This window comes from Amborella trichopoda, chromosome 12, assembly GCF_054954075.1.
Source record: "Amborella trichopoda isolate Santa Cruz 75 chromosome 12, AtrichopodaSantaCruz75HAP2 v2.0, whole genome shotgun sequence".
NCBI lineage: Eukaryota > Viridiplantae > Streptophyta > Magnoliopsida > Amborellales > Amborellaceae > Amborella > Amborella trichopoda.
Genome location: NC_142347.1, coordinates 42,123,614 through 42,151,069, shown reverse-complemented (window position 1 = coordinate 42,151,069; position 27,456 = coordinate 42,123,614). Strand labels below are relative to the sequence as shown.

At 34.7% G+C, this 27,456-nt stretch overlaps 2 protein-coding genes across 9 annotated transcripts; one reads left to right on the top strand and one right to left on the bottom strand.

Moving 5' to 3' along the window:
* Positions 1 to 336: 336 nt before the first annotated feature.
* LOC18447065 (putative serine/threonine-protein kinase At1g54610) lies at positions 337 to 8,087 on the bottom strand. Of its 5 annotated transcripts, none has more exons than XR_016046554.1 (8): positions 7,866 to 8,087; positions 4,649 to 4,933; positions 3,934 to 4,251; positions 2,867 to 3,094; positions 1,152 to 1,237; positions 943 to 989; positions 676 to 826; positions 337 to 584 (listed from the first exon to the last, which is right to left on the bottom strand). XR_016046554.1 is itself a non-coding variant. In XM_020675178.2 (7 exons), the coding sequence occupies exons 1-6, from the start codon at positions 7,896 to 7,898 to the stop codon at positions 962 to 964; spliced, it is 978 nt and encodes a 325-aa protein (XP_020530837.2). In that variant the 5' UTR covers positions 7,899 to 8,087; the 3' UTR covers positions 337 to 826; positions 943 to 961. The 5 variants fall into 5 exon arrangements, 1 of the variants encoding a protein (XP_020530837.2); XR_002283167.2 differs by having other exon boundaries at positions 337 to 650; positions 735 to 826; XR_002283168.2 differs by having other exon boundaries at positions 337 to 629; positions 735 to 826.
* Positions 8,088 to 17,180: 9,093 nt separating this feature from the next.
* On the top strand, positions 17,181 to 24,552 carry PUP5 (purine permease 5). Of its 4 annotated transcripts, none has more exons than XM_088854656.1 (3): positions 17,181 to 17,236; positions 17,654 to 17,721; positions 23,410 to 24,552. In XM_088854656.1, exon 3 carries the CDS (start codon positions 23,550 to 23,552, stop codon positions 24,474 to 24,476), a length of 927 nt encoding a protein of 308 aa, XP_088710782.1. In that variant the 5' UTR covers positions 17,181 to 17,236; positions 17,654 to 17,721; positions 23,410 to 23,549; the 3' UTR covers positions 24,477 to 24,552. The 4 variants fall into 4 exon arrangements, with proteins under 4 accessions (XP_088710782.1, XP_088710783.1, XP_020530891.1 ...); XM_088854657.1 differs by having other exon boundaries at positions 23,398 to 24,552; XM_020675232.2 differs by lacking the exon at positions 17,654 to 17,721.
* The last annotated feature ends 2,904 nt before the right edge of the window (positions 24,553 to 27,456 follow it).

Below are 27,456 nucleotides of genomic sequence, written 5' to 3'. Positions count from 1 at the left end.
CACCTGTCAACAAAACTGCAATGGAAGACAAAACAAAGATTTCATCAAAAAACTCACATTCTATGACTAGCAAAAATAAATTTTTTATTTCTTAGATATACAGATTATCAAAAATATAGAATGAGATTTTTTGCATTTTGTATAAGGTGGTCACAATTGATCTTAAATATAGGATTGGATTTGAAATTTTGTACGAGGTTGTCACAATTGATTTTAAACATTGGATTGGATTTGAGATTAGGTGGTTGCATTTATTCTATTGACTAAGTTCAAACTTCAAAAGAAATTTTTTCGAATTTTGTGGTACACCCAAACTATCAAATTCACATAAGATGGTTATAAATAATTGTGACTACCTTGTATTAATGGTAAATGGTCTCATTGTATACAATCCCATGACATATATTGGAAAATTGCAAGTGTAACTGTTGGTAAAAAGTAGCACCGGTGATCAAAATTGAGTAAAACCCGTTGCATCTTCAATTGCAAAATTTAGCATTATTATGCTTTGCCAGCTCTGAATTCAACCTGATTGAACCTACTTTCCTCCCAAGCTCAGTTTTGCTCTAGACAACCGCCTGTGCCTGTTTGAAGTCACCAATCTTTATCATTTCCAACCATCCAAGTTTCTGTAAGCTCATACAGAGGCACTACAACATCATTATAGAAAGTAACCTCTTGTGAGTTTTGCTGGAGTAAAGCTTTTATATGAAGATTAGTTGCAGTAGAAGTACCGCGCAGAGGAGCTGCAAGATTCTGGTCCTCATCCATTTCTTGGAAGCCCGAAAAACTTCCATATCCATGTGCTTTCCCAGCTCCAATTCTCCTGAACAACAAAAACCCAACTTCAATTTAGTGAGAGAGCCACACTTACTTGAGTTATACCCACAACATGATGAGTTAACGATATTTATGCATGGTGAGCGTTTTTCAGTTTGTTACCTTTCATAATCATACATAACTATCCATGTGCTTTCCCACCTCTTCTCCTGCGTAACCAAACCCAATTTCAATTTTTTTAAAAAATTAAGCCTGGTGCTTCTCCACATCTTGAGTCATGCCCATAAAATGATGTAACATAGTGAATGTATGATGATTTTTACAGTAAGTACACATGCTTGCATGCATTCTTATACTGTTCGTGGCCGTACCTGCGCTCCATTTCATGGTGTTTAAAATCCTCCTCAGTATTTGAGATGCTTGATGGGTCACATGCGTATGGTTTTGTGAGGAAGTACTGTTCATACACAATTTTTCTCGTCAGTTATTCTCCTCCAAACTCACCATATGGGGTGTGAGCTAACCACATGGAAAACAAAGAGTATTGAAAGGAAAAAATGAAGAAGAATGACATGATGAATTATATGACATCGGCCTTGACGAGCCAAGCCATGGTCAATGCCATGTCGCATGATGCCATGTTCAGAAGGCCCTCACTACCACCCATTTTTGGTTCCGTTACTGGCTCTTGCAGTAATAAGAGATACGCTAGCGAACCAGACTAGACATTTCATAAATTTTATCATCTTAAAAACAACTTTGGATTGTAAGAACAAAAGCTATAATATATCGTTCTTCTTTAACAATGTTATCGATATAAAACACGATGGTTGCTATATAGTATATACAGGTGACTTCCCAATAACCAAATTACACTCCTACTCTCCTTTTGGCCCTACCTAAATAAAGAGAATCACTAAAGAGAGTAAAATACTGAGAGTCAATTGGTATCACATTTAGAAGATCAAGCAAACTCAAATTCAAGAAAATACCAAAGGAAACTAAGCTAGATCTTTCATCCCAAGACAATATTGGAAATTTTACTTGAGAAGAAACTTGATACTTATATTCATCTTTAACACAAAGAAGGATATAGTTAGAGACATAACCAGATGATTGCGACCATTGTAGGATCTGAGTAATGCAAGCTTGAGGAAGGGCATACATATACCTACTAAACAATAACTGAAAGCAATTCATTTTTGACATCTACAGATTTTCCAGTTCTGTGCAGTGGTGAGACCCTTTTGTTTTCGAGGTCTTATCAGCATGGCAAGCATTGAGTATAGACACTGGAAGGGCAGTCATCTTGCTGGTTTTTTGCGCAATGTGGGTGTACTTTGAGGAGTAATGCTGTCTGAGAGACGCTCCCTGACTGTTAGTAAAGATGTGGTTTCTTTCTCTTCTTAATGTTTTATTTCTGCTTCTCTGGTTAGAATATATATGCATGTGCATTCTCTTTAAGTTCAAGTTAAATGTGGCAGAAAGTAACAGTGTGTGGATCTTGGCAGTCATTGAATACACCAGTCAATAAATAGGCTGTTCAAATACGGAGAAATATATAATGAGACCATTTACCTTTGGTACAAGGTGATCACAATTACTTATAACCATCCGATGTGAAATTTGATAGCTTGGATGTATCACAAAGTTCGAAAAAATTTCTTTTGAACTTTGAGCTTGGTCAATGGAATAAATGTAGCCACTCAATATCACATCCAACGATCAAGATTAATTGTGACCACCTTGTACCAAAGGTAAATGGTCCCATTGCACACAATCCCATTCAATAAAGGCATTTTATAGCACATTTTTCATTTTATTTATGTTTTTTTACATTTGAACTTACAGCAAGTTATGGCTTTATGAAGAGAAACCCAAACATTCGAAATAGTTATAAGCAGTACAGAAGTAAACAACTGAATCTGCATGCATTGTAAAGGAAAAATGAACAAACAACAATTAAGTTTCTGCAGAACTCATTTGAGTGAATTAAACAAATAACAAGTAGATGTTTAAACAAACTTATTCAATTAATCATATAGAATCAATGCATCTGAAAAAAAAAAAAAAAAAAAAAACTTACCTCAGATGCAAGAGCAGCTCTTGCAGTGCCCCTCCTGGTAGGGTCAACAGAAAGGAGCATATTCAACAAATTCAAATTTCTTTGTGGGAGAAATTTAAATGTCTGTGTAAGACGATGCTCATAAGGCTGTTGGGATTTGAAGATAGCTGCCCAAGGCAGCTTGCATGTCCTCCAATACTCATCAGATGGTGAACCACAAAGTCTAAAAATTTCATATAGTTGTTCCACCTGTTAGAAGAATGAAAAGGTTTTTAAGGCATTAAAATGAGCAGAATCCTGCAAGAATCTAAGCCCAAGATAAGCTGTTGAACAACTACCCAAATTATTGGTTGTTTTTTACAATCTTTACCATACCACTAGTTTATAAGCTCTTTCACTCTCTCAACCTGCACATGCACATACACGTGCATAGGGAAATTTGTCAAAATGCATCAATGGCATTAACTATTAACATTTTACCCATGTATTTTGACTTAATTTCAAAATTCTCATCGAAATGCACATGATTCTGAGTTGGAATGGCAGAAAAAAGGTAAAATGTTCAATAGTTGAAAAGTAAGATGTATTTTGATAAATGTCCACCTACACACGTGCGCACACACATGCACAGAGTTATTAGGTGAGTTAATTAGTTACTTAGGGAGAACTTAAACAGCTGAAATTTACTTCTCTAACATTTTGGATTAACTTTGTGATATATTTCAGAGAGAGAATGATTTTCAGCTGTTGAAACCCAGATTTGATATTGTGACAAATGGACGGTCTAGAAACATTCTTGGAGTGAGAGTTTATTGAGCATTTTTTGGCTCCAAAATCAAAGTTTAGTTTTAAATGGTCTTAGAGAGGAGTAAATATGATTTCAGAGTTTTGGGGTCAAACAAATCCTCATAACTAGACATTTTTGCCCTTGGGCCAATTTCTGAAGTATGGCCCTTGGGCCAATAAGATTTGTTTTCCATAAAATACGTATTAATGCATGTATATGTATGGGTATACACACTAGAACAGAGAAATAGTTCATAGCAACCTTCAACAAATGACATTTATTAAAAATTTTCAGTAATGACCTCAGTTCTCCCCTGAAATATAGGCTCTCCAAAAATCATTTCAGCAAACACGCATCCCACGCTCCATAGATCCACTGTGTTTCCATAATCTGTAGAGCCTAGAAGAAGTTCAGGAGGTCGGTACCAAAGAGTTACTACATGGTTAGTAAGTGGTCGCCTCTGTCTAGGATTAATAAAGGTAGCCAAACCAAAATCAGCAACTTTTAGAACACCGTTTCCATCAACCAAAAGATTTGATCCTTTGATGTCCCGATGAATAACACCACGAGAATGGCAATGGTCAAGTCCAAGAAATAATTGTTGCATAAGACATTTAATCTGCATAACACAAGTGAAAAAGGCAAAATAATATAATGCTCAGAGGGGATCATAGAAATTGCTATATGCCTTGAATAAACGGAAATTGGAAATTGGAAATAATCTCAAAAGCCATTACATGTAGGGCAAAGTATCTGTACCAGTATCCAATGGACTATGGAAAGCAGTAGCACAAAAGGCCATCGAATAAAATGGACATTTAGGGAGAGAGAGTGGGACCCATTCTCCCATGTCCTGTTCTCATGGGTCCTACTCTTTCTCCATCACCATCCATAATTGCATTGGATGGTGATAACCCAAATGGACCCTTATTTTCCCATCTCCATCATACTATAGTACATAACATAAAAATACAGCTTTGTATAATATAGTAGCCATTCATTAATCACTGACAAACCTGGGATTCATTAAACTTGATATTTGGACGGGACAACAACCTGGCCAGATCATGTTCCATGTATTCAAACACAAGATACAAGCTACGAGAGAAGCGAGAAAGGACCAATCCCTCTAACTTCACAATATTCGGATGATCTAATCTTCGCAAAATCTTTATCTCGCGTGCCATAAAGTGGATACTCTCTGGTATGCACTTGTCAAAACCTACTCTCTTGAGTGCCACAAACCTCCCACTCCTAACTTCAGAAGCTCGATACACATTGCCATATGCACCTTGCCCGATCTTGAATGGCAAATATCACAAGCAAGCAGAGTCGAAAAGTTCAGGAAGATTACATAAAAGAACTCAAGATGTAACAAGCCAAATATTTTACATGCATGAATTTATGTGATCATTGAAATTAAAAGTAACCACTTGAGCATGTGCTGTGAGTAGCCTTCAGAATCATGCTAAAAATTAAAAGAGTAAAGGCCTCTACTTGAGCACATTAAAGAGGATGAGAACAGGACTTTGGCTACAGCTCTTTGAAGGGCTCATTTGTGAGAGAAGGATATGGTGAACAAACTAACTTGAAAGTAAAGAAAGACAAGAAAGGTCATTGAAAGTAGTGTAAAGTTTCAATCCACTAGTGAGCTATTTGAATGACAGCCCAGTACTAATGGAGAAAATGATTATACTACAGAATGCCTGTAAATTTAGGGAATAGTTCATGCCACCGGCCATATTTTTCGTATTAAAAAAATATACGGGATACCCAATAATGTCTAATGAGAATGTCCTACCACAGAAAATTCATGATGCAAGATGGATATTTAGTTCATTGTTACTAATATCACACGTACATTGTCTACCGTTAGTTAAATATACTAAAAATTTAATTAACACATTTGCCTGTAGCATACACTAGAACATGTGCATCCAATCAAACTATCTTTTGCCATTTTAACACTCAAGGCGCCAAGTGTGTTTCAATTATTCATATCCACATCTCTAATTATTTTGATGATAATAAGAAGTTCCAACTCAAGTTGAAACTAAAGGCTAGAAAATCTGACAAGACAGCAATGTAGAAAAATGATGTGTTTCACATCCTAGTAAGAAAAGAAGAGCCTGAGGAAACAATTGTCTGAAATCAGCCACGCAAATAAAACATCCTTTTGAGTGTCAGCTTCAGCATCAGAAACATCACAACAAGAGATTGGATTGTTAGATTTCAACAAAAGCTAAAATATTTTATTCAGAGATTAAGATGGTTGAATTGAAGGAGTTCAAGGTAAAAAAGATCTGAGCTTGCAGGAAACCTATTTCATGTGGAATTTTTCACTTTTCCTTCATTTGTACACAAATAGATATTCACGTTTTTTTCAAACTGGTATTCTAGAGATGGCATCTTTATCACACGAGAGATAAGAATGCATCTCTTAATGGTAACTTGCACGATAAGATGCATGCCCCCTCCACAAGAAACTGATTTATGCTCTCAATTAAGTTCCCAAGGCTTGGTTTGAGAGATTTTGTGCTATTGCGACTTTCAGGAGTGTTCGCAATGTAGGACTGATGTCTCTCTCTTTATTAGTCTAGTCTTCAGGTGATCTGATGGTTGTGCTTAATGTATACAGAGATGATATTGTTGTTATTTGTAATGTCACTTCAACCATAGCAAGTTTTAGGATATTTTATAGCAGTTCTAAACTATGACTTGAAATTACAATGTCAAGAGGGTACCTAATTGGAATAGAAAAAGTATGCAGGGCATTACTTCTGGGGCTCACGAGGATGAGTCCACAACATTTGCGGCTCCAGCAAAGCTTAATATGAAGCTTCCAACAAGTGATTGTGAGCATCTTTATGACCCACCCACTTATAGGTTTTAAGTTTGAGAGCTCCTTCATTTGACAATAACCAGATTGTATATTTCTTATGCAGTTCAAGTGGGCAAACTGGTTTGTCTAGGGACCATGAACTGTAGTTTGACAATTTCTTATAGAAAACTTCTTTTGTCAAATGAGATTGACACTAAAAATGCATATAATAGACTAATTCTATTCTAAATGGGAATATTTCCTAGGCCACAATGTTTTGCTATTATAGCATTGAGAGATGCAATGCTCCAAGTCAAAAACATCAAGAATAACTCAGGCTAGTCCATCCATTTTTCAAGAACACTTTATCCAACCACATTTCCATGGCCATTGTGATGTGAACTGAGAAAGCAAGAAATAAACTTGGTATGCATCACTTGTATACTTGATCTATAAACAGCCTTAACGGACCAATCGCTCAAAACTAGACCAAATCTACTAAATCAAATACTTTTCATTTTGTTCTTGAGCATGGTACTCGGACATAGAGTCTAGGGTATGAGACTAAGAGCTTCAGATCACAATATCACAATGTGAAGCTTGCAAGGTAGAAAATCCAAGCAGTTATGGCACATTTGGAGTGTGTGAAAAAACATTTTCACATGATAAAGTTCTCTCATGCGGTCAAGTGTGGGAATATTTTTACATCAATTAGTTGCCAATCGATGTGAAAAAATACATGAAGACCAATTGGTATGAAAATATTCCACACTTAACTGCATGAGAGAATTTTTTCATGTGAAAATATTTTTTAGAAAACATTTTCATGCTAACCAAATGTGCCATTAGGTATTGGCTAGACGTCAAGCTTGACAACATAATTTTGTGAGCTATGGAAGCTATGACCTTACAATTAATCTCACATCCTTTGAAATGTGTTCTCTGTTAGTCATGGGGAATTTATATTGAATATTTCTCCCCCTAAAAGGAGATTTGAAGTTCTGAATATTAGGGATTCCAAAGCTCTTCATTTTGTCATCCAGATGAAATGGTAGCAAGGTTAAATATAGAATTCTTTCAGGACTCCTCTGTCTAGACAGTGGACATTTATGTTTGCTTTTTGTTTATTGCAGAAAATATGCTCCTTGTCTATGTACAATAGATGAAAAATGAAAAATCTAAAAGTCCTACTTCCTTTCTCAATTTACATACAAAATTATTATCAAATATACAATTTGAAGTTACTTAAAAGCTACAAAACCACATACAGATCAGGATTTTCAAGATGAATGGACCTGATCACTTAAGCATGTCATATATTTAATGAGTTAGAGAGAGAGAGAGAGAGAGAGAGAGAGAGAGAGAGAGAGAGAGAGAGCAAATGCAAGATGAAATGAGAGATCATGCCTTACTTTTTTCAAGTTAGAAAAATTATCGGGCCCCATAGGAACCCATCCCTGTATTGCATCCCCTGCAAAAGCAGTCAACCAAGGGGGCCAACCAGCTGCAATCTGCTCTGCCCCGGTATTATTGGGCAAATTTCTTGGTACCCCATGATTTATTCTCCCTATTTCATCATTCCCAGCATCATTTACATTGGATCCGATTATGGGTCCTTCCAATTCTCCATTATATTGCCTCAGAGGAGACCCATGTTCTATTTCTCTAAATTCACCAGTATAATCATCAAATTCATAAAGAAATTGCTTCGAAGAAGCACACCCCATCACATTAGAATTAAGGGGGGAGAATTACATTAGAATTGAAGAAGAATCACATAACCAGATCAGAATTGAGGGTAGAATCACATAGGAATTGAAGGGAGGGAGGACCCCATTGGAAGTTAAGGGGAACGATCACATAAGAATTGAAGGGGAAGAATCTAGACAATTGACCAGGATGATTCATGTTGCAAGAGAAATGAGTGAGAATGGAAGATTTTCCTAACATTTTTTCTAAATTTAGTGTTATTTTCAGTCTTTGTGGACTTTGGGGTGGAGAAATTTGTGGTTTTTGCTTGGGCATGAGGAAGCCATTTTCGGAGAGGTCGGCCATGGATTAAGGGAGAGTGAGTCTTTTCCAGAGAGAGAGAATACAATCGTTAAGAGAGAGAGAGAGAGAGAGAGAGAGAGATTCAAAACAGATTTGCCGGGAAACATGGAGACCTCAACATGAGCAAGGCATACCGCGTTTGAACACTGCTGTTCTGCGATAACTCTTTGACAGAAAGAGCACCAATCTTTTCATTAAATGATTGGGTCGGACCCGGATTCAATCGGATCCACAATATTCGGTTTTAGATCCAGATCTGAAAAGTATATACGAGATCTAAATCTGAATCCGGACAGGATCGAATCTAAAAAATATATTTAATATATTATTTATATCTATAACATAATACATAACAAAGAAAACTATATAACATATCTATAAGGAAAATTGCTTCATGCTGGCTGGACTACATTTCGACAATATGCGGTCCAAAGGTATAAAGCGTCCAGATGGATGCAAATAGGTAGTCCATCTAAAAACAAGTGTAACTAACGGTCCAATTGTTTTTTTAATATGATTATTATTTTTAGTTTTCAAATTGTTATTTTTTTTTATATTCATGATCTCCATGTTAAAGATTATATACTCTCTAAAAATTAGGGTCGAATTATATTTAAAAAACATATTTATTGCCAAGCCCGCATTTCTACAATATGCGGGCGGGCTTCATAGAAACCGTGTGTCGGATTTGGATCGGATCCACCTGTATCCAGATCCGATCTTAATTATTATTTAGATCTCCGACTATCCCCGGATCCGGATAAGTTTAAAAATTTAGGTTTCGAATCCAAACCAAGTAAATTCTAAACCTTAGATACAAGGAGCGTGAGGTTCCTTTTTCCCCTCTTTTTTTTTTTTAAAAAAAAAGAAGTTTGTGGTTATTCTGATGGCTCATGCATCTACCCTAGCTTTCAAAGGTTTCACAACTAGAAACACATCCCAAGTTACTGTAAATCTGTTTCTAAATTCGCTCCATTCATTTGGAACTCGAATGGTGGGGGAGGTTTGATTATATTTAGAGAATTGAAAGAAAGATCTAAAAAGAATGGAAGATGGATCATTCTAAGGCCAAAGATACAAGATGGATCACCATATTCAAAGTCTAATATCAAATCATAGGAATTTTGGAAATATAGGAAAATTTTCTTACAATGCCTATGCATTAGTGGATAGAATGATTAACATTTGGGTATTCATTGCCTCGGTCTCTGCATAATATCTTGAGATTTACAAGGAGGATATTAAGATAACATTTCTAAAAGGTCAACTGAATGAAGAAATATATGTAGAACAACTTGAATGACTAGTCTGAAGAGGACATAATACAAGGCTTAGAAACTTGTGAAGTCTTTGTAATGATTGAAGCACCTAAATAATGACATAAAAAATTTGATATAGTCATTTTACTCATGGATTTTCTGGTGATCGATCTGACATTTGTACTTTATGCCAAAGTGGTCGATGGTGTTGTCATGCTTATATACCTAGATGTTGATGATATTACTATACTTTGGTAGTAATTCTACATACATTGAAGATGCTGAAAACATATGGTACTGTAAATATAATAAGGACTAAGAGAAGCCGGCGCATGATTCTTCATATCAAGCTGTTCAAAAAAATCGGGTGGTTATGCCTTAACCAAATCATACTGTATAAAGAAAGTCCTCAAGGTGTTTGTCCTCTTTTAAGTGTAATCCAACACCCACCTCCAATGATCCTCATATTCAATTAAGAAGGAACATTAATAGTTCAATGTCTTATTAGGTAATGTCAGAATAATAAACACCTTCATCGAAGCTTTTTTTTAACTAATTAGAATTGGTTACACCAATCTTAGTTTGTTATTCTATTTTGGGTCTCTTATGTTCTAGATTCATGATAAGTTTTGACAAAATTTTACGTTGGCTGCCTACCTAATACACTCTACTGCCGTTACCCAGACTTGAAATGAGTTAAGGAAAAGTCTTCACCCTTCTTAGACCAAGAATTATAAACGTATGATGTATACAATGTTTACTCTTGACCAACATATATTTGCTTATGGATGGGTAAAAGTAGGTTTAGGTCAAGAACATTTGGAATGCGGCAAATAGGATCTTATGATATTTTAGAAGGACCATGGAATATTGAATACGTTATTTGGGCAAACCATCTAACTTAGAAGATATAGCGATGGCCATTGGATATCCGATTTCAATGAATCCAAGTCTACTAGTGTTAGATATATGAACTAGGCCCTTGGAGTATACTTTTTAAAAAATGTATTAAGAGGGGCTAGTATGCATAAAAAAAAATGCACATATAATATCAAAAGTATAGCAATGTGGAACTATTGTCACCACTTCAAAGGCACTTTTACAACTCAAAATAAAAGAGGAAAAGATCTCATTGCCCACACACAATTTCCATTCAACTAAACTAGTTAAGAAAGCATTGCATGCAAGAAAGTGTGTGCACTATGAAATTATGCATTATTCAATTTCATTACATGGCATACACTTTCAAATACATCAAGGATTCAACACACTTGCTTTCCTTCGCTTCACAAAACCGATATGGAATAACTCTAACATAATTTTTGGAGAATTAATTTTAGAAAAATGGAGAAATTGAGAAAGACATCACATATAAAATTAAAGCTGGGTGCGTGAAGTGAAGATGTGCAACCAGATTTTTATGACCATTGCATACCAATTAAGCTAAATAAAAATTTCTACAGGACAATTGTGAGACCAGTTTTGCTTTATGAGGCGGAATGTGGGCTGTCGAGAAATAACATACCAATAGGATAGGTGTAGCTGATGAGGATGTTGAGATGGATAAGTGGTAGGACAAGAAATGATAGAATTCAAAATGAACACATTCGAGAGAACTTAGGTATAACTCTAATAATCAAGAAGATGAAATAAAGTAGATTTAGGTGGGTTGATCATATGCTGTGCATACCCCGAACACCACATGTTAAGAGATGCGAGTTAGTTCAAATGAAAAACTCAAAAAGGGTAAGGGATGGTCCCAAAAGGACACAGTTATAAATAGTGATAAAATATATGAGGATTTATGGCCTCACTAAGGATACAACCTTTGACAAAATAGAATGTGGACCAAGATTTGTGTAGTCGACCCTAATTAATTGATAAAAGGCTTTGATGATGATGATTTATACTCAATGTCAACCTCTCAAGACTAATACACCCAAAATTTGATCTCCGCCTTCAAAAACACAGGGATCTCGGACTCCACACTTTTCAAAGTATGGAAAGCCAAATAAGAGAGCAATCTCACAAAGTAATAGGTTACTTTGGACGAATAGATCAATATGCATATAAAAGATGACCGTGATCTAGTAGGCAAGTAAGGAATGAGATCATGAGTATACGGAATAATAATTGACCACGAATATTATGTAATTCACATTATATTGCTGTGGATGTCAAAATCTCACAAATAGATGGCGTAGATCATAGAAATGGAAACTAGGCTATGTGGCATGTTATGGACTATCATATGACATGGAATTTGACCATGATGCTCATGAAAACAAAACTTACCTGGCTGATTTTATAAAACAAATTATAGCAAGGTAATGGGGTCTTAATAACCACAAATGGATGGCGTGTGGTGTAGGAAAAAAGGGTAGACCATGTGCCATTATATGATCATAGCATGTTATAATCTACAAAGTTTTTAAGTCTTAAAGGTCAAGAAGACTAGAATAACTTGATGTAAAATGGAATTAGGATTCAGATTTCAGTAGCATTAAGGCTCTATGACGCTCCATTAATGCTGGAAGAAAGCTTGGATATGATGGACTCCTTGTGGTTAAAGAGGGTGAAGAAGGGACTATAGATTTATGGAGTATTTTCACTGATAAGGACCATGGGCTATAGGATTTATAGCCGGATCTCTTATTTTCTCTCATTCTCACTAGGGTGATATGCCTCACTCACTAAACTGACAGCGTTAAGGCTAGGCTTGAATTGGATGCACAAATAAGGGGTGACGCCCCCCATTCACATTGGTAGAAGAGGAATGTGTAGAAGCTTCTCCTGTAAGGAGGAATGAAAGCTCTTGATCATGGTGAATAGGGATCACTGCTCTCGCCTCAAACTGAAGAAGTTTCAAGCTTCAGTCGGTTTACCTGACCTCTTGCTAAAGATAAGGAATATATATATGTAGTTTAATTACCTTGATCTTTATAATTTAGCTTCGTATAATTCTAAAGCAGATGACGTAGATTCAAGATTCATGAAATATTTTGGCAAAGTTTTATGTTGGCTGCCTATCCAACACAAACCCATCTCTTTTACCAGGGGTTAGGATGTGTTGAAGCGTAGTTGGCCCCAAATAATTGGAAAAAAGCTCTAATGATGATGATGATAATGAACTCTAAAACATGAGATGATAATTAAATTGGCATATGAAGGAAACAAGGTGAATGGTCATTTAGGAAATTTCCCTACTATTAAAATTTTAGACTATAAGATATGGTTTAATGGTATTTACCCTTCCTTGACACTAAGCAAAGAAAATAAAAAAATAATTTTAAGATATTCGCTGGGGTAATAATCTTTTTTTTCCTTTTGTTCCATCAATCAGAAATTTGTGCAACAAATCAACCCAAAATTATCTAATAAACAAAATGATGAGGTTTCTATAAGGCCTAGGCTTTATGAAAACAAAATAAACCCTCACCTCAAGTCCTTGTCCAGAAAGCACTTTCGGCAACGAAAATCTCCATGATGGCTCTAAAATCAATTTCCAACACCAACAATGATATTTGAAAATAGAAAAAATGGTACAGATATTGCGGATCTACGAACACTTATTTTTAAGACGAAATGGACAATCTAGATAATTTGTTAAAATATACACTATTTTTAGAGCTTGAAATCCTATATTTTTTTCCACAATCATAATGTTCAGGCCAAGATGATTGATATAAGGATTTTCTAATGCTTAAATTGTAATTTTCAATGAGTTATGAGGTGAGGCTTTGTTTGTTTTGATAGAGCCGCAGTCCTACCAAAACATTTTCCTAAGAAATCAACTCAAAATTACCAAAGAAAACGCAAAAACATATTTCTCTATTACACAAGAAACAAAAAAATATTTCTCTATCACAAAAGAATACCTACACTGAATATATAATGGGGCATGTGGTTGGAAAAGCACAGAAGGTTAGGTTTTGGTCGTTGAATGGTAAAGCGCTACCTACAAACTTATTCTATTCTTTTTCAAGTTGAGCTGAATTTACAAAATAACTGATACGCCCATGCAGGTGTGCTCCCTTAAAGCAAACTGTATATTTACTCTCTCGAGTAAATAACCATTTTCTCTAACTAAAATTTTGGGGCGCAATTCAGAACGGCTAGATAAGTCTTTTCAACAAAAAAAAAAAAAAAAAAATTTGAGTATCTAAACACTTAAATCCAATTGCTTTAAAATTGTGTAATATCTATTCAATCTTAGAGTGTCAATGTTTTCCCAGGCTGCAGGCCCATTGGCCCATTGGCAGGCCTAGATGTCTATACTCTTTTAGTTTGTTCATAAAGTTTCTACTTGAAAGAACACGTTCGGGTCACTCCTAACTTTTTTAATCACACACACTCTCTCTCTCAACAAAGAGTCATGTAACGTGAATTGTATGTTTCTTTCTGTCCTCCACCATCGAACTTTTACCCCCGTTCTCCATCAACCCTAACTTGTGGACCTTCACAAAGTTTTTTTTTTTGTTTTTTTTTTTTTAGCATTTACATAAGGTCAATGTTATATGTGATTTATGGAATGTTATCCAATTTGTTTCGCGTCGACCGAAGCTTTCGGATTTTAAGCATAAACCTAAGCGAAGAGAAGGGTGGTAGTGCTGGTGCTTTAGTCAGATTCGGAGCTGCTTCGATTAAAAAAGAAATGCCTATTATAAAAGTATTTTTTAAAAAATTTAAATTTTATTACTCTTTTTTAAAAAAATTCAATCATTTATATATATTTTATATAAATATTAAAAGACAAAAGTCGGAAGTCTTTTCCCGAATCGGCCGAAGCACCGAATTGCTTCATTTTTTTCACCAAAACTGAAAAAGACTCCGAAGCGAATATGACAATGTTGGTTTTACGTCCTTGATAAATATGCGTACCTACCCGGTTAAACTTATGCAATCATTGTTTGGTTAATACTTCAAAAATTTCAGGCCACTTCCATGCTTGGAAATTTTTTCAAGTTTAGGGTGATGTGATGTCAACTTTTCTTTTTTTCTATAATTAAAAATAGTATGATTTACTTTTCTATAAATTAAAAACAGTATGATGTTTCAATCATTGGACCACTACACTTAAAAAAAAAAAAAAAAAAAAACTAGAACATCGGACCAACACATACAAAAGAATAGATTAGATTGTAGGGCAATTTGATGTCCCTATTATCGGACTAAAAAAAAGGGGTAGTCCAATATCTTATCAATTAGATTGCCCCACAAACGCCAAAAAATAGAACAAAATAAAGCGGTTTGCAACAGCGAACCACGAAAAAAATGAAAAAAAGATAATAAAACATAAAAACATAAAAAAAAAAAACTTGCTATAAATTTTTTAAAAATATAGACCAAAATATCATTCCATAATTTAACTCGGTGCGCTTTGTAAATTTCTATACCTTCTTGCGTGTCGTTCATGTCCAATCCCTTTCATACGAAAGGGGGGTTGTGGCGGAGGCACCCTCATATCTATTTAACACGTTATGGTTTGCAATCCTGTTGACACCACCCTTGGACACCTTCAAAAAAAAGCAGGGCTTGTCTTTCCCACTAAATTACCCAACAAAAATAAAAATAAAAAAATCTAATCCCTTTCGTTTATCTAGTTTTTATTTATTTTTTCCAATTCTTTAGATTTTGATGGGTTTTCATTTTCATTCGTTACTCCTGCTCTTCTCATCTTTCATTTATGCGTCTTTCTTATTCTTGTTGTGTCTTAGAATCTTCGTTTATATAATATAAAATCAGTAACCATTATGTTTCTAAGTTTCTGCCGACCAAATCACTTTTTCTTGCTGACTAAATGTTGGCCTTTCTTTTTTTCATTTCAAATTCTTTAACCAAAAAGGAAAAGGAAGATTCGCTTTTAGGGTTAGTTGTCATCGAAAACTTTTTCACTTCCCATTTTAATTTGTGCAAGTCATTTAATTTTAAAAAAATAATATAATCTTCCTTTCTATGCCAAAGTTCTTTTTGTTAAATAGGAAAGGGTTTATATAAAGTTTCAAAGTTACTTGTTTGAAGTAATGTTGCAGTAGTCTATACCAATGTTGTCATATTCACTTCAGAGTTTTTTTCGGTTTAATGAGAAAAATAACGGTTTAATGAGAAAAATGAAGTAATTCGACGTTTCGGCCAATTCGGGGGAATACTTTGGATTTTTTTAAATTTAATATAAATAAATTACATATTTATATATAATATATATAAAAATAATGGAAAAAAATAAAAAAAATACTTTTATATAGGTATTTATTTTCTAGCTGAAGCAGCCCGAAGTTTCGGCCGAAGCAGACCCAAAGAGACTTGAATCTGACTGAAACGGCAACACCACGCTTCTTTTCACTTCGGTTTATGCTTAAAATCCAAAGGCTTCGGCCTCTTCAGTTGAAGCGAAAAGAATTTGATAACATTCGTCCACACTATCTATTTTATTTGAACAATATAGATTTGATATTATATAAAAAAGATATGTCACCTTCAGACAATTTTTAATAAATTTATCCAAATAAAATAAACAATGTAAAGTTACCACCTTGTATAAACCACACCCTTTTAAATAACCTAACTAAATTTAGACCTATGCCCAATGGTTCAAGTCAAACCATATCACAAATATCTTTTTGTAATGGAAAAGTTTATATAGAGCTAAGACTCTAAACAATTAAATTAGTGCCCAACTCAAAAAGTTTACTAGAAGTTGTTTTAATGCTTAAATATGCATGCACGTGCGAAAAAAAAATAGTGCCCAACTCAATATGCATGCACGTGAGAAAAAAAAAATAGTGCCCAACTAAATATGCATGTAAGTGAGAAAAAAAATTAGTGCCCAACTCAATATGCATGGACGTGAAAAAAAAAAAAAAAAAGATTTCACGTTTTGAAAATGGTGTTTTTTATAACGAATTTTTGAACCGCCAATTATTAAGATTTTCAAGTTGTTATAGATTTGTTCGATTTAGAATATATTTGAAACTTTAAATTTTAAAGCTACCACATATATTTTCAAGTTTTTATAGATTCGTTCGATTTAGAATATATTTGAAACTTTAAATTTTAAGGCTACCACAAATATTTTCAATAATGAAACCATATTTTTTGATACTATTTGTAGCTATTGTGATGATGATGATGATGATGGCGAGTAATTTTTAATTTGTATATGATGTGTCCACCGTCCATTGGTGACCACTGGCACCGTCCATCATGGCAATTGACGGTGTACCACAAAAAGAAAAAACTAGGCTTGTTTCTATACTATATGTCGTACATGTCAAAATTTCAAAGCTTACATTACCCAAACTAAGTAATGATTAAAGCAGTGGCATTTCCGATATAAATGGAGACATCAAGGGTACATAATTTTTTGTCAGAACTAATCGGGGGTTCTAAGTACCATAATGCGTTTGGTTTCCATTGGTGTGCAGAGAGGTAGGCATCGTCTCTCATGGACAACGATGCACACCAAAGTTCAGGTAATTACTTTCTCAAACTTATCAAATTTTTTTCTTGGTGTTTTATTTTAATTTTTTGCTTCTGTGCTTTGTGGCGACTTCATCAGTTTCTTGAAAATTTCCAGCTATTGATTATGAAGCAAAAAAAAACCTAGAAAAGTATTTTACATGTCTTGTGTGAATTCTATGTAATTTCAGTTCATTATAGTCCCTGAAATCAGCGATAACTCTTTCTCAGTATTGGGTGTTTTATGTTATAATTCTTTTTTTAAAAAAAAAATTCTTTTAATTCCCATGTTTTGAATGCTGCTTTGATGGAATTATTGTTAAAAAACAGAGCTTTAAAGAAATTTGAAATTGGGATTTTTATTCCGCTTCGTTTCTTTTTTATTAGGGAAATTACGTAATTTTCCATTGAAATATAGGATTTTATATCAGTGACAGGAAACATCGGAGATCATGCAAATGGCAGGGCTGAAGGGTATTTTTGTCATTTCCAGTAACGGGTAGGTTCAGAGATCCTAGTGGTTCGTTATAGCTTATCAATAGTGCCATGTTTTTTTTCTTTAAAGACATATTAGCCCATTAGTTAAGAAAATGAAAGGTTTCTATACTTTACCTGCACCATAAAAGATTTACGCTTTCTTTGCCATCCAGCCGTTCAATTTTGATCAAAAGAGTCATTCATCGTTTGATCGTAAATTCGACATCTCAAATTATTGTATCTTTAGTTTTTTTTATGCAAATTGTATGAATATGAAATTTGTACGTGCCATCTTTTCATTGGGATGCACCTATAAAAAATATTTTAAATAATTATTTGATAAAATATAATGTATCCTGTGAAACTTTTAGGGGTATTTTAGTCATCTTATTTGATTGAAAATATTTTTTTTATATTTTTTGCTAGTGCGAGTCTAAAAGAGGATTGGACGTACAAAATTTACTGTCAAAATAGTTTATAGAAGAAAATTAAATATAAAATAGTGTGGAGACGTGACATTGTGATTGAGACAATCTTAGCCCTCCATTCAGAATGGACGGTTGGATAAGGAGAAGTATATAAGTTTTATGTGGTAGGAAAGCATAGAAAGTTTACCCGAAATGAAAAATGAAGGGAATGTGTAATTTTTCTTGAGCACGTGTACTATGGTCCCGAGAGAGCATAGTGTAGTTCTACTCCCTCAGTCATAATAAGTATTTAGGAGTTTTTTTTCCGTTCAAATATTTTGCGAACCATTTAATAGTTAGCATATGATTATTCTTAAAAAAAATTAATATTTTAGTTTTCTAACACTTAGATCTCACTATCTAAAAATGAAATAATATCTATACATTCTCGAGAATCTTTTTTTTTAGTGAATAGAGGGTAGAATTAGAGTCTCTTTTGTTGAGATTAATTTATGGTTGAACAGATTAAATTTTGGGGTCGTGAAGTCAATTCAAAGTGGGATTTAAATGAACATTCTACTCCCACGAGAGTAGAATTTCTTTTGGCATTTTTTTTTGGGAAAATTACATACATATCCGTTATACTTTGTGATATTCCAGATGTACCAAATAGTTTCTATTATTATATGTCTGTCTGTTTTTTACAACTTTTAACATAATTTTTTTAAAAATACGACTTTACCCTCTTTATGGTTTTTGGAATTTCGTAGTCATATTTTCGGATGTTGGCAATGCAAGCTTTCTGAAATGTGACTGATATTGTTCAACAATCGAAAATACATTGAGTTCTGAAAAACCCTTCAACTCGGTTGTTCAACACCCGAAAAAGGATAAAGCCATCTTTTTTTTAAATTCACGTTACGAAAGGTAAAAAACGGACAGACATGTAATAACAGAAACTATTCGATACATTCGTAATAACGCAAAATATAACGAATATCTATGCAATTTTCCCTTCTTTTTTTTTTCCCTAATCATGAGTCTCCATAGGGCAACTCGCTCCAACTCCCAATTTGGTTTTAAACCTTCCAACAAATTATATAGATGTTTACAGGTTGAGTGAAGATGATATATGCAAAATTTAAACTCAAAATATGCACGAATCATGAGATATGAGGTTGATCAAGGTCATAGTAACTGATGCACATGAAACCACTCTTAAGCCCATGCATTTTCTTTCGATCTTCCTATGATCCGTGTTAGATACCTTGTTGATATTTATATGGACTGAAAGCTCTTATGAAAGGGAACAACATATCAAAAACTGAGCTCATTTCGTTGAAATATAATTAAATCTTTGAGGCCAAGACGTTCATCATGATGTTGGCAATTGTTCCTCACTGCTAGTGCATGCCTCCCGTGTAGTATTTTCTTCTAAAAACTGGTGGTCCCTCAATGGTCCGCCCAAACCTTCTTCTAAAATGGCTCTTCCTGAAGTCAGATCTAGGGGTGGCAATGGGTCGGGTCCGGCTGAACCCGGACCCAAACCCAAATGTATTCGGGTCCAGGTTTTGGACCCGGACCAAACCCGTCAGGTCTAAAAGTTGGACCCATACTCGTACCCGTTGAGTCCTAGGTCTGATCGAATCCATTGCCACTCTCACTATGAGCTCTTTTTTTTTTTTTTGCCTTTTCTTTACCATCATATACCCAAATTATTGGCAACAAGGTCACAAGCCGCCATTAGATTTCAAGCCATCTTATTTGTCAGTTAATAGCTAAAGATGATTATGAATGTTTAACGTATATGATCTTTAATATATCCAAACGAATAGGGCTTGAAGTATTTTATATCCAACAATTTACGCGTATGGGATCAAACCTAGACCTAGACCCAAATAATGTTCGGGTCCAGGTTTTGAATCCAGACCTGACCCACCAGGTCTAAATGTTCGACCCATACCCGAACTTGTTCGGGTATACTCGGTGGGTCCTGGGTCAGGTCGGGGTCCATTGTCACCCCTTGTCGGATCAACTCAAATTTGGTGCTTAAGCTATTTGGAATAGTGCATTCTGTTCTATAAAAGTTCATGTCATTTGGCTAGGGATTTCTCATGGTTTCTTTGTAAATTTGGGGTCGATTTGGACCCCACTATACTCCCTCAATGGTTTTCAACTTTGTAGGCTTATATCTTGGTCATCGTATGTCGAATTGACCTAATTTTTGGAGGAAACTTTTGAGGGACCTTAGATTAAAGTTATGAACCCGGAAATGACCATTTGGAGCTAATTTGACCATAGATTAAAGTTATGAACCCGGAAATGACCATTTGGAGCTGATTTGACCAAAGTTTGTCGGTTAATAGTTACATATGATTATGAATGTTTATTGTATATGATCCTTAATATACCCATACGATTAGGGCTTGATGTATTCTATCTCCAACAGTTTACGGGTATGGGATCGAACCTAGACCCAGACCCAAATAATGTTCGGGTCTAGGTTTTGGACCTGGACCCAACCGGCCAGGTCCAAATGTTCGACCCATACCCGGACCTATTTGGGTATACCCAGTGGGTTCCTGGGTCGGGGTCCATTGCCACACCCAGTCGGATTAACTCAAATTTGGTACTTAAGCTATTTGGAATAGTGTGCTCTATTCTATAAAAATTTCATGTCATTTGGCCAAGGTTTTCTCATGGTTTCTTTGTAAATTTGGGGTCGATTTGGACCCCACTATGCTCCTTCAATGGTCTTCAACTTTGTAGGCTTATATCTTGGTCATCCTATATCGAATTGACCTAATTTTTGGAGGAAACTTTTGAGGGACCTTAGATTAAAGTTATGGACCCTCAAATGACTATTTGGAGCTAATTTAACCAAAGTTTGACCATGTGTTTTTTTTTTTAAACCACCTGTTTACCGGTTTGACCATGCAAGTAGCTCATTCATACCATTCTGTCCACTAACTTCATACTCTTACCTAGGTGTTCTTACATTTCATGTGATTAGATAAATCCTATGATCTTGGACTAGCTTCTTTACCCAAGTTTGTCTGGATTATCGTGGGATCCTTTGCTTATTTTTTATCGTGAATTGGGTGGCGTTGCAAGAGGTCGCTTCAAGGGAATGCCCTAGCTAACCCTTGCTCATTTTTTATTGTACCCAGATTCTGCTACAGCGCGTCGCTTACGAGGAACATCCTAGCATAAGTAGATAACGTAGATGCATGATCCATGGATAGTTTTGGCAGAGTTTTACATTAACTGTCTTTCTAGTCCTACTAAGACTATTAAAAAAATAAAATAAAATTAGATACTATATTAAACTAGGGTGTGGGTTCTATAAGATTGCAACCTTAAACAATCCAATTAAGACGCACCTCCAAATTTTATCATAACATGTAATTTTGGTGTAAAAATTTCATAGGGTTATCTCAAAATCGACTTTCATATCTAATTATAAAATTTTAAACTCCAAAAATAGTTAAAATCAAGTAGATTTATAAACATATGAAAATCTTGAAAATGTAAGGTCTAAATAATGTGTCACAACATGCATTATTTTTTGGACTCAAAATCCTTTTTTTTTTATATTCCTATATCTCGTTGTTGAGATGATCAATTAGAGGATTTTTCAACATTAAAACAACATTTTCCGATAGATTTTTTAGATGCATATGTAATTCTACATTTAAAATTACAAGTTGCAACCTTATGTAAACTTTTTCTATTAAATTATGAACATCCTTATTTTCCTTACAATTTGAATTATTGAAGAATACTTAGTGCACCCTTTCAATGTCCACATGATGTGGATGTTGTAGTTGTACTATACCTTGTACAAATGGTTATATTAGTTTCAGATTTTCCAAATCTGTTTCCTATGACGGCTCATCATCTCTTTCTCTCTCCCCGATATCCATGAAAATATCACCTCGTGTTTCTTTTACAAGAAAACGTCATCATATCTCTCTCTCTTACTTGAGTTTTCCATTTCCGAATTTAAGGTCCTTCAAGAAAAAAAAATCTCTTTGCACATGCGTTAGTAATTAAAGGGTGCGGTTTCTATGACGTTGTAATATTTTTTTTGTCTTTTTTTTTTTTTTTTTGACAAATGTTATGTGTTTTTATTATTAAAAAGATACTTAAAAAACATGGTTACAAAAGAATTACATTAGAGCGTCAGAGAGCTGCAGAGAGTGAAGATAAACACCACTTTTAGCCAGGTCGTTCTCTAAAGGTGTGACCAAAAAAAATCCCCATGTTAGGAAGAGCACAAAGATCCTGAATTTTAATCTAAGGGGTAAAATAAGGATCAAATGCCTCTTTGCTCTCTCCTACACCATTTAAGAACATTCAAGAAGTCCCCCGCAATGAAGATATCTCCATGGCAACCCCTTATCAAGTGTAATTTGTAGTCCTTGTAGTAAAGCGCACATTTCAGCTTGATTGATAGTCGTAAAGCCACATGGACTAGAGAAAGAGCAAAGGACCAATCCTGAGCTATCATGTAGAAGCCCACCAATACTTGCCAGACCCGGCTTATCAAGAGATCTGCCATCAAAATTAACCTTGAGGTAGTTTTTAGGAGGTGGTTTCCAGATACTAGTGAGACAGGTCGTGATAAAAAAGGAATTTACAAGATTTTTCAGATTGACAAAAATGTCAGTTTAAAGAACTCCCCAACCCTCAGGTGTCAGATAACCAATTCTATAGAGATTGTAAAATATGATCCATGACCTTTTCCAAACTCTGAGAGAAAAACTTGCATATTGTGTTCTATAACATTGCAACTTTAGACAACCCAATCAAGGTGCACCTACAAATTTTATAATAACTTTAGTGTAAAAAATTCTTAGGATAATCTGAAAAACTATTTTTATATCTAATTATAAAATTTTAAATTTAAATAATGGTTAAAATCAAGTAGATCTATAAACAAATAAAAATCTTGAAAATGGACGATCTAGATAATGTGTTGCAAGATGCATTGTTTTTGGGATTCAAAATTCTTTTTTCTTTCATATTCATACCTCTCGATGTCGAGATGATAGGGTTTTTCAACATTAAACCACCTTTTCCAATGGATCTTTGAGTTGTATCTCTAATTCTGCATTTTAAGGTCGCAACCTTATACAAACATTTTCCATAATTGGACCACACGAATAGTTTCATGATCACCTATGTTCTTTCCATCGGACGTTGTGAGATTGATATTCATCATGCTTTTTGAGTTCCAAGTATTTGAAATTCATTTCTTCTAAGTTTTTCCTTTTCATAATTTCCAGTACTTTCTTCAGGGACTACACAACACCAACAGGCACCAAGTTCTCTCTCAAATATTCATGGAAGAATTCACAAACTCCAAGCCTCTATTTGGAATGCATATAACAAGAAACCAATACACCATTGGATACTGCTACTCTTAAGTAGCCTTGCCATGCTTGTTGCCTTCCCTGCTTCGACCCTCCTCTCTCGCCTCTACTACTCCAATGGAGGCACCAGCCGGTGGATACTCTCTTGGGTCGCAGTGGCAGGGTGGCCTCTAACCTCTCTCTTCCTCCTCCCTCTCTACCTGAGGCCCAATATTTCGCCAACCCCTCTCTCTCTAAAGCTTTCTCTCTCTTACATTGGACTCGGATTTCTCAGTGCTGCCGATAACCTCATGTTTGCTTGGGCCTTCTCTTACCTCCCAGCCTCTACAGCCTCTCTCCTTTCTTCAACTTCTCTTGCTTTCTCTGCAATTTTCGGTTACTTATTGGTGAAGAACAAGCTGAACCTCTCAACTATCAATTCAATAGTGATAATCATGGCTGGAGCAGTTATCATAGCACTGGACTCAAGCTCGGATAGGCCTCCGGGTGTCAGTAAAGGCCAATATGCCTTAGGCTTCTTATGGGACATATTGGGTTCAGCCCTTCATGGCCTCATCTTTGCTCTATCAGAGCTGGTTTTTGTTAAGTTAATGGGGAGAAGGTCCTTCCATGTGGTGCTCGAGCAGCAGGTCATGGTCTCGTTCTTTGGGTTTGTGTTTACTACTATTGGGGTGGTTTTGAACAATGATTTCAAAGCGATGAGAAAAGCGGCAAGAACTTTTAAGAATGGAGAGGTCTCATATATCATGGTGCTTTTATGGGGTGCCATTACATTTCAATTAGGGGTTCTTGGTGGAACTGCTGTTCTTTTTCTTACATCAACTGTAATGGCTGGAGTTCTTAATGCAGTGCGAGTTCCTCTCACTAGCGTGGCAGCCGTTGTGGTTTTTCATGACCCCATGAGTGGTTTCAAGATCCTTTCACTGGTTTTGACAGTTTGGGGGTTTGGATGCTATATCTATGGCAACTCTCCTGAAACCAAATCCTCTTAGGCATTGTTCCTTTGTTTCTTCAATCTTGTAGTCTACTTCGTGTAATTAAAATGTATTGGGTAGCGAATTATATGAAGATGATTCATGTAACAATCGTAAAAATTCAAAAAAAAAAAAAAAAAAAAAAAAAAAAAAAAAAAAAAAAAAAAAAAAAAAAAAAAAAAAAAAAAAAAAAAAAAAAAAAAAAAAAAAAAGATGCTTTTAAATAGGTGATGGTCTGTTTGAGTATGATGGTCTTTGGGGACCATCACTATTTTCAAAAAGTTTTACTTGGTTTAACTTTTGCTTGCCTCATTTTGCTTGCTTGCTTTTGCTTGCTGCTTGCAGTTGGTAATGCCTTTTAACGGACGTGGTTTTCGTATGTTAAAAGCAGACGCTTAACACGACACCTCAGGTATGAGGTAGAGCGTAACAAAATATTATAATAATACGTTATAAGAATTTAAATAGGGGAGGTGGGCACTCCCACTCTAGAAAATTTTAAGATCTCTCTCTCTGGTCGAAACACAGTGAACTTCTCTCTCGAACCGAATTTTTTTATCGGAAGCTCCCTCTCAAATAATTGTGGGTAAGTGATATCGTCTTCCTGAAAAATAGTATGTTTTTAATAAATAGTGATATTTTTGTCTAGGATCTTTATTTTATAAGTTTTGTGTGTAAGTGATATCGTCTTCCTGAAAAATAATATGTTTTTAATAAATAGTGATATTTCCGTCTAGGATCTTTATTTTGTAAGTTGTGTGTAAGTGATATCGTCTTCCTGAAAAATAGTATGTTTTTAATAAATAGTGATATTTCCGTCTAGATCTTTATTTTTATAAGTTTTGTGTGTAAGTGACCTCGTCTTCTTGAAAAATAGTCTATTTTTAATAAATAGTGATATTTCCGTCTAGGATCTTTATTTTATCAGTTTTGTGTGTAAGTGACATCGTCTTTCTGAAAAATAGTCTGTTTTTAATAAATAGTGATATTTTCGTTCAGGATATTTATTTTATAAGTTTTGTGTGTAAGTGACATCGTCTTCCTGAAAAATAGTCTATTTCTAATAAATAGTGATATTTTCGTCTAGGATCTTTATTTTATCAGTTTTATGTGTAAGTGACCTCATTGTCTCGAAAAATAATCCGTTCTTTTTAAAAATGAAATGAAATAATTATTTCTGCTTATTATCATGAATTTTAGGCGCGATAAATTTTATGCGCACGTGACCTCATTATCTTGAAAAAATAATCAATTTAATAAAAATTGTGATATTTTATCTATGTTAGAAATTTTGAAGGCAGTAAATTAGAAAAATAATTATTTTCTTGTTTATTGTTAGAAATAAATGTGATATTTCTGCATTTAGTAAAATTGTGATATTTCTTTCTACTGTTTTGAATATTTAGACATTGTAAAATTCATGTGCAAATGACTGCCTTATTATTTAAAAAAATTGACATTTTTGCAATTGATTATAGTATTGTTGTGAAATGTTTTATTTGTGGATTGATATCCCATAAATTGTGATAATTCCGTATTCTTGAATTTTTATAAGAGTTTTTCTATACATATTAAATTGACAATTATGCTAGAATGCCTTTACAAACTGCTACCTTTCTAAATTTGAGCCCAAAATATTTGATTGGTTATTTTTGAAATGTTATATAGAGTGATTGTTATTAATGGTTTAAGTGAAATTCATATTAATGATTTTAGTGATATGTTGAGTACATGATATTGCTGCTTTCGAATGTTTAAAGAGATTTAGAAATAATTTAAGTATGCAAGTGGACTCATCCGGTTCGCCGGTGAGGTATAAGTGGACTTATCTGGGACACCGGTAGGGATTAAGTGGACTGATCCGGTACGCCGGTGAGGTATAAGTGGACCTGCAGGGATTAAGTAGACCTATCTGGGACGCCGATAGGGATTAAGTGGACCCATCAGGACGCTGATGGAGTATATAGGTGACCTACTTGGGACGCCAGTAGGGTATTTTGTGAAATCCTTTGAATTATGTACTGCCGTTAAAAGTGTTATAAGCATTTCAATTACTCTAATTATACTTAATTATGCAATTATTGAAAGTGAAACTGTTGATGCATTTCTGTTAAGAGATCTCATTTTGAAAAATATTGATATCTTTCAATCATGATTATTTTTAGGATTATGATGATCACTTACTGAGTAGCCAAACTCATCAAACTATGGTAAACATTTTTTCAGGATAACTACGGATTCATTTTGAGTGCTAGTCAAGATCAACCTTGGAAGATACTGTTGTTGTGCTAGCTTTCTTTATTTACTATGTAAGATCTCGCCATTGTAAATTTGTCTTATCAATAGATGTATATATGTTTTGCCTGTCACATCTCAAAAATAACAATATTGTAAATTCTTGGGGCGTGACAATTCATCTTTGTCTTCCTCAAGTGTCCAATACAAGTTTCTTTTACATTCAAAGATTTATTAGATGCCTTTTGTTAACACATTTTGACTGTTTTTAATAGGCATCAGCTTTGGTACAAATTTTAGCAATGGCGTCCGTTTTTCACAGCTTTTAATGTCAAAACCAACATCTATCATCCAGTTTTTCTACATCTAATTCAAGAATTTTATGACACTCGTACATTTTGGCCTCTTGCTTGCCATGAAGTAAAAAGATTTTTTGAATCATTTTTTTTTAGAATGTTTACTTCTTGTATTGAGGTAAAGCGAAGTTTTCAATCATTTTCCACGGAAGAAACACGGAGAAGCTGAGAACCTCTCTCTCTCTCTCTCTGTATCATGGTCCACAAAAGAAGACAAGGAAACACAGAAAAGCTGGAGAACACTTCTCTCATGGTCCAGGGTCCACAAAAGAAGACAAGGAAACACAGAAACGCTGAAGAACACCTGTGTGTGTGTGTGACACTTCTACAAGGAAAACGTAGACTTTTCTTTGTTACAATTCCCAGCTAACTAAGAGTGCCCCTTACCTTATACAATCGGTATCATG